A 7,372-nucleotide genomic window follows, 5' to 3' on the forward strand; every position below is an offset into this window, starting at 1 on the left:
ACAAGTAACAGGTTTATTCTATGCTGAAAAGAGAAGAAAAAAAACAACGTTTCAGCTGTGGAGCCTTCTTCAGGTGAGAGTTGCCATTTAAGATTATCCAAGCTGACTTTGCAGTGTTAAGGTCACAATTTGGCAAGATGCCACTGCAAGACCCTTTCAGATCCTAAAGGAAAAAAAATAACCTATTATGGAAGATGGTTTTATTTGAGGGTGAAGCATCACTATTTTACTTTAAGGAGACCACTTATAAAAGGTGGTGTTAAGGTGCTTAACCACTCAGATGTGCATTTAGCTATTGGTGACCATGTGTATTAAAATTCAAGACCAGGACACAAATCTGGTTATGAAAGTTTTTAAATGTACTGACAAACCCGTTTAAACAGAGGATGGCTCACATCGCAGGACCTATAGATCAATACATTAGCCAGGTTCTGAAGAAAACATTTTGCACCTCAGCTGGGCTGCATGTTACCTTGGCACACATCTTATGGCAAGAAATGTAAGCAACAGGTTTTTAAAATGGATTCGATCACTACCTTATACAGAACAGTATAAAATACCAAAAATAAAATTGCCATCAACTTCTTAAAATAAGTTAAAGTTCCTTCATCCTATTTACAAAATCTTCCACAGGTAATCAAAAAAAAACTTAAAAAAGGATTAACAGCCTGAATACTATTCTAATGATGATGATTCTATTTACAATTCTGTACATGGGTCTTCAGAGCTGCAGTCTCCGCTGAAAAGAGAAAAGGAAAGCGTCAATGACTCAATCACATTTCACAGGATCTTAAAATAAGCTAAAAGGTTACAGCTCCTTACCTATAAACGATTTAGCAGCGTGTTCTGGATGTCTTCATACACCTGGTTATAGATCTCATCTTTGGACTTCAAACCATCAAGATATGCTGTAATAAAAAGATGACTGAATACCCGAAATGTTCCAAAAGTTTATCTGTACTAATTGCACAGTGAATGCATAAGGCCTAGGATTCATCATTTGGTCTATGCCAAGATTTGTAGGCAAGCAATTATGCTGAAAGTTCCTCAATTGGTTTTACTGCACACCCACCCAAGTCCAATGTAAAGTCGCCACCTACCAACATCCACGTTTTTAGCCTCCATTTCTTTCCTGTGCTTCAAGTACATGGGCCATACGTGGCCATCAAACAGACCAGGGGGGTCGGGAACAGTGTATTTCCGTGTGCTGAAAAATAAAGAGAAGCCCTTAATCCTCTTGCTAGCTCTTGAAACACTCAAAACGGTGTTCCTTTGACTCAAAGGAAACTAAAGATTCCACAGGGCAGAAATACAGTAGCCAGAAGGGCAAACAGCAGTTTATTTTAAGAGGTGAATATAGGCATAGAAGCACAGCCTACCTTCTCCTCCTCTTGCACTCTTCATATGGAATGGCAATGTAGTAACGCTTGTCATATACATCAAGCAAAGGCCTGCAGGGGAAAAAAAAAAAAGTCATTCCAAGACATCTACACAGAATCACAATATTGCAATATTTCAAAATTGCACATTCGGACTTGCCTAATTTAGGAAGAGGGATTAATGGAGTAATGTACAACCTTAAGCAGTTTTCTCTCAACTCAAAAAAAAAATCTCCACCTCTTTGGTTCCCCTGTTGAATACGTAGAGCTCAGAATATTACATCAGAGAAGCAGTGGGATCTTTCACCATCTGCCACGGTGACAAACAGAGCCCAGATAAGACAGCTGGAGAACATCATGGTAACCTTCTGTGACCCCAGTCAGGTCAAAGCAAACCAGCACAACCTCTAGTGGCAACACCCTGCTTATCTCAAGCCCTGTGCATCACTGCTCGGGGGTCCCCACACTTCAGTCTACTCACAGCTTAGACCTTGCTTACCTTAGCCATTCACTATTGGCATCTCTTGTGATTCCTTAAGTAACTACCTGCCAATGTAGAAGGATCACAATCTCATTTTAACTAGGATAAGACGATTCCCCTACAACATCAGTGTATCTCTATAGCTATACTTGGAGACAGAGGCTCTCCAAACCCCACACTTTGTGTAGGATGGGAACAAGCCACCCAGCCATACTGATGCCAATACCTTCAAGAAAGGGCAGTAGGAAAACCTTCGATCAATAAGATACTTATTGCCAAATGGGAGGACGCCATTCAGGCCTATCTAGCCTGTTGGCCACGTTTTGAGAAATGGGCCACTCTGACAGCACAACAAAGGAGCTCCAGCTTCCCCACAACGCAGATCCCGGTGGCATAACCTGTGCACGAGCTCACCTGTAGTTGTAGAGAAGGAAGCCTTCCACGATCAGGATGTGGACCTCCTTGTCAGGATCCGACTCCTCCGCCACAGGGGTCACACTCACCCCATGAGAGCGGGCGAACTTCACCGGGTTCTCGCTCCACGCCTTGACGGTGCTCGTCATGGCCTCCATGTCAAGGGCTGTGATCACTACGGACAAAGGGGACAGAGGGGGGGGGGGAATACAGAGAAGAATGTTACTCAAGGGAAACAAACCAATTTAAGAAATATGAAGATCAGATTCTACCATTAAAATGTACAATGTAATTTGGTTTACTTTAAAAAAGTTAAATTTCTATATAAAAGCTTTATTGGTTTCCTACAGCAAAAACCAATCTTACCATCCCACTGTCTAAAGCCGTCCTCCCCGACTTCTATCTGATCTTGTGGCTGAAATAACAGTGACCAATAAAACAATGCTGCAAACTCAGGGTGAGCCATCGGGCAGATCTGATTACATCCTGAACTCTAGAAGCCAGACGCACACAGAAGGCAACTATAGGGACTACGCAGTCACAGGAGTACAAGGGGGAGAGATTACTATGTAGGCACCCGGGGGTTCTGTATAGACAGTCCAAGAATCACACAGGATCTTTGCAAGATGGAAGCAGCAGCACTGCATTCACAGGCAATCATCCAACTGGAAGCAAAATTACCCCCCCCCCCCCCCCCCCCACTGAGGCACTTAAGACTGCAGGAAAAAAAGCTTGCATGAATACAACATGTACCCACTAAATTGTGCACAGGCAGGTTTATGGCTTAGCTGCTAAGCCTATACTCAAACCCCCAGGTGCTTCAGTCTGAAAATCTTCAGGTTCTACAGGAGCCTGAAACAGTTTTACGTGAAGTGGCACATTCACATGCAAGGAAGAGTTTAGTCCACAGAGCTTTTAATGTTATTGGCCGAGGTTAGAAATGCTATAGATTAGCAAGAGAAGTGCACATGTTCATTGATATGAATGCTTTTTAAAAAAAGGATTGGTTGTGGAAACGCTATACCATGACCACCAGTGCGATGGCTGAAAACTAATCCGCACTTCTTTTGCAATCGCTAGCTCACAATGCGTCATTCAGCCATAGAATACCGAGCTCATATCAGATGTACAAGCGATTCTGACCCAAGCATGCAAAAGAAATGCCAAGTTATTTGCTACAAGTGCATGATTTTTTTGCGTGACTTGTAAACATCTTCATTTAGAAGACAGTTAAACATGGTGGCAGTAACTTTGCTTCAGGATACTACCAAATTCACCTAGAAAAGCAACTGAATGTTCCCCCTTCCATTCCAGCAAACAGACCCCATACTCTTAAACAGCCTTTTAAAGTTACACAATTCACAAAAAAAACAGACGTTGCTGCATAAGTTAAAAAACATGACATTTGACAAATTTTCATATCGTCAACCTGAACACTTGTTTTTAAAATCTGTAACTGAATACTTACCTTGAAAAAGTCATCTTGATGTACCACGCAACAGTTTGGCAGTGCTTTGATAAGCTTATTCGTCAAAGTGGTTTTCCCACCATTGGTCACGCTAAATAGGAATTTTAAGCACATAGCAGAAGAGAATTAGTACAGGGTTGCACACAGCACAAAGAAAGCGACCCGTAGTTCTTACAAGCGGCTGGAAAAGCCGAGTTTATACCATCTGTAGCAAGAAGGCAATGGGGGAGGGGGCAGTTTTGGCGCAATTCCCTAGACAGCCTGTCGTTGGGGAAAGTGTTTTATCGCACCATTACAACTCAACATAAAACTGAACTTATATAGTATTTGTAGAATTAGTCATGATCATATATTGCATACGCATCGGTATTCTGTAGCGTATTACCATATTGAAACTTCATAACGGGACTATTCATTTTAAATCTCATGATTGCGTGGCGTATAGATTGTAACGTCTCGCATTAATTAATCCTCATCTTATTATAATACCGATTGTTATATTGCCTGATGCAACACAAAAAGTCGCAAAATCGTCGTAACATTTACTAAAGATGAACTTTCATTGGGAGGACATGGCGATATCGGCACAAAGAAATTCCATATTCAGGTTTCCCGCCCTGGACACTAATACTACTCTCGAAAAACATCAAAACGCCTTAAAATGGTGGGGAATAATCCTGCGCAATCTCTAGCCATGTAAAAAAAGAAAATCTTCGCCACATCCAAGTAAATTAGATTTTTTAGCTATACTACGTCATTTTTAATGAGACCACAACCCTATTATGCACAAGAGCAAAAAAGGACAACGTTCAAATGGGGAAAAAAAAATATATATCGTAATTGATTAAACGAACATACTCCTTAACGCTGAAACGGTTTATTTTTTAAATTCTTTTCGGTTGAGCCCGGCGACTGTCGGTCTCCCTCCACTTCAGGGCGGCGGAGCGCGCGCTGCAGTTTAAATCTCCCGCTCGAACCGCTCCTGGAAGCACGCGCAGAGCCGTGTCTACGTGCCACACAGGGAGGCCACGCGCCCCGCAGCACAGGAGAGCAGCTACCAGCGTTATTATTAATTATAATAATATTATTAGAATAAATCATTATAAGAAGTTTTTTTTTGCTTTATACTCCGAGAAGTAAGAAATATTTTACCAGACCCCCTGCTCCCCACCTCTTATCTCTGAAAACTGCAGATACAATAAGTTAACTACACCTCACAAAAACGTAAACCATTAAATCTTAATTTAACATTTACTTCTTAAAAGGGTGTTTAAATTAAGGCGCCATTCCCGTCTAGGAGTCAGAAAGCTTACCGGTGTATTTTATAGTATGTTACTAGGACCGCCTTCCTCGACAGATACTCCTGTACTATACAGAGGTTTATTTAAGAAGTAAAAAGTAGAATGTTTCGCCCTGCCCTGGACAAGCCAATTAGAAAAGCTGGCCTGATCCGTATTTTTTTTTGTTTAAGGTAGCTATGTTAATAACAGTTCTCTTTCAAATGAAGAAATGGTTGTACTTACCCGCCAATGCCTATAATGTATTTCATTTCGTCGATTAACTCGATCTTGGTCTTGTTAAACAGGTCAGTGAAAATGGAAGGAAAATGAACCTCAGGATTTACAAACAGAGAACTAAGTTTTGAAGTTGTTTGCTCCCTTTTTTTTTCCCACCCCTTTTTCTCGTCTTCCAGAGTACCCTCCTCTCTTTACTATTTCATTGATGAACTGGCCCGGCCTCTTCCCATTTAAACCTTCCCAGCCCCTACGTCATCACGCCACCTCCCCTCGTGCTCTGACGCGCCGCTCTTCTCCTCCGCGTGTCCTTTTTAACCGCAGCCAATCCCGGCCCTCCGAGCGGAAGGCCGGTCCAATCAGCGCAGGCGCCGCCGGCCCTAATTTGCATGCTGGCAAGAGGCCCACAGCGCGCACACCTGTTGTCCCCCGTCTGTCAAGAGCGCGCACAGACTCAGCCAGAGCCCCCACCTGATCGATCAGAAACCCCCAAAATAGCAGTAGGATTTGGATAATAGGAAAATTTACAGAAACGTAGAAACGTCACTTGAGGGGCCCATTTTTTGGGGAGTTTTTTTTTCCGTTCTCTGTTTGAAAAAATAGACTTTTTTAGAGCTTTGTTTTTTCAAGCACTGCTTTCTGTCACTGTGAAACCTTTATGATGTAGCAGACTGTAGTGTAGGTATTGGGATATATATTACATACACAAATTGTTTTCTCCACCTAAAAGTACCTGACACTTATTTGGAATTAGAAAAAAAAAGTAGAGAACATTTTACGCTCGATCAGAAAGTTTCAGTGACGTTTAGCGCTAGATATTAGCTGCAAAGGTGTCTCAATCAGTCTAGGTGTAGCAAAGACCGAAATACACTGCAACGCAACTGAGTCAAACTAAACGTGTCACTATCTAGCAATTATCACATTATGAAGTTTTGACAATTAAACACAATTCCAAATTTAAAGCAGAAAGAAGAAACGACGTTCAAGAACACTTAAGCAGAAAAAAATCATGTCGTGATATTCTCTCACAATCTCATGATACAAGGAACACACGGTGTACACGTAGGGCATATCACAAGTGTTTTACAATTGCACAGACGTCTCGGAGATGACAAAATGTCTTTTTTTAACATTTAGTAGCGGTGTGCTTACTTCTGTAAATTGTAATCATACATCCATTTTCTAACTGCTTCTTCCAATTCAGGGCTGCGGGAGAGCCGGAGCCTTTCCCAGCAAGTAAAGGGTGCAAGGCAGGGCTCACCCACTGCAGGGTTCATCCTCAACATTCACTGCAGTGTGAATCCTCAACAGCTCACCGCAGGGTTCATCCTCAACAGCTCACTGCAGGGTTCATCCTCAACAGCTCACTGCAGTGTGAATCCTCAACAGCTCACCACAGGGTTCATCCTCAACAGCTCACTGCAGTGTGAATCCTCAACAGCTCACCGCAGGGTTCATCCTCAACAGCTCACTGCAGTGTGAATCCTCAACAGCTCACCGCAGGGTTCACCCTCAACAGCTCACTGCAGTGTGAATCCTCAACAGCTCACCGCAGGGTTCATCCTCAACAGCTCACTGCAGTGTGAATCCTCAACAGCTCACCGCAGGGTTCACCCTCAACAGCTCACTGCAGTGTGAATCCTCAACAGCTCACCGCAGGGTTCATCCTCAACAGCTCACTGCAGTGTGAATCCTCAACAGCTCACCGCAGGGTTCATCCTCAACAGCTCACTGCAGTGTGAATCCTCAACAGCTCACTGCAGGGTTCATCCTCAACAGCTCACTGCAGTGTGAATCCTCAACAGCTCACTGCAGGGTTCATCCTCAACAGCTCACTGCAGTGTGAATCCTCAACAGCTCACCGCAGGGTTCACCCTCAACAGCTCACTGCAGTGTGAATCCTCAACAGCTCACCGCAGGGTTCATCCTCAACAGCTCACTGCAGTGTGAATCCTCAACAGCTCACCGCAGGGTTCACCCTCAACAGCTCACTGCAGTGTGAATCCTCAACAGCTCACCGCAGGGTTCATCCTCAACAGCTCACTGCAGTGTGAATCCTCAACAGCTCACCGCAGGGTTCATCCTCAACAGCTCACTGCAGTGTGAATCCTCAACA

General features: G+C 43.2%; 1 protein-coding gene across 2 annotated transcripts; it reads right to left on the minus strand.

The window, feature by feature from the left end:
• mibp (muscle-specific beta 1 integrin binding protein) lies at positions 1–5,463 on the minus strand. 2 transcript variants are annotated; one of them, XM_088907827.1, is made up of 9 exons: positions 5,266–5,463; positions 3,743–3,833; positions 2,641–2,689; positions 2,275–2,449; positions 1,380–1,451; positions 1,101–1,207; positions 823–908; positions 704–739; positions 1–163 (listed from the first exon to the last, which is right to left on the minus strand). In XM_088907827.1, the coding sequence occupies exons 1-7, from the start codon at positions 5,289–5,291 to the stop codon at positions 823–825; spliced, it is 606 nt and encodes a 201-aa protein (XP_088763953.1). In that variant the 5' UTR covers positions 5,292–5,463; the 3' UTR covers positions 1–163; positions 704–739. The 2 variants fall into 2 exon arrangements, with proteins under 2 accessions (XP_088763953.1, XP_088763954.1); XM_088907828.1 differs by lacking the exons at positions 1–163; positions 2,641–2,689; positions 5,266–5,463 and having other exon boundaries at positions 337–739; positions 3,743–3,834.
• Between the last annotated feature and the right edge of the window lie 1,909 nt (positions 5,464–7,372).

The sequence above is a fragment of the Atractosteus spatula genome, chromosome 28 (genome assembly GCF_055471065.1).
Source record: "Atractosteus spatula isolate fAtrSpa1 chromosome 28, fAtrSpa1.hap1, whole genome shotgun sequence".
Taxonomy (NCBI): domain Eukaryota; kingdom Metazoa; phylum Chordata; class Actinopteri; order Semionotiformes; family Lepisosteidae; genus Atractosteus; species Atractosteus spatula.

Excerpts from the sequence above, each read along its gene's own strand:
- mibp (XM_088907827.1), bottom strand. The coding sequence starts at position 5,291 with ATGAAATACATTATAGGCATTGGCGG. Across the intron at positions 3,834-5,265 it reads TACATTATAGGCATTGGCGG|CGTGACCAATGGTGGGAAAA; the intron begins GTAAGTACAACC and ends ATTCCTATTTAG. Across the intron at positions 1,208-1,379 it reads GAGTGCAAGAGGAGGAGAAG|CACACGGAAATACACTGTTC; the intron begins GTAGGCTGTGCT and ends TTTATTTTTCAG.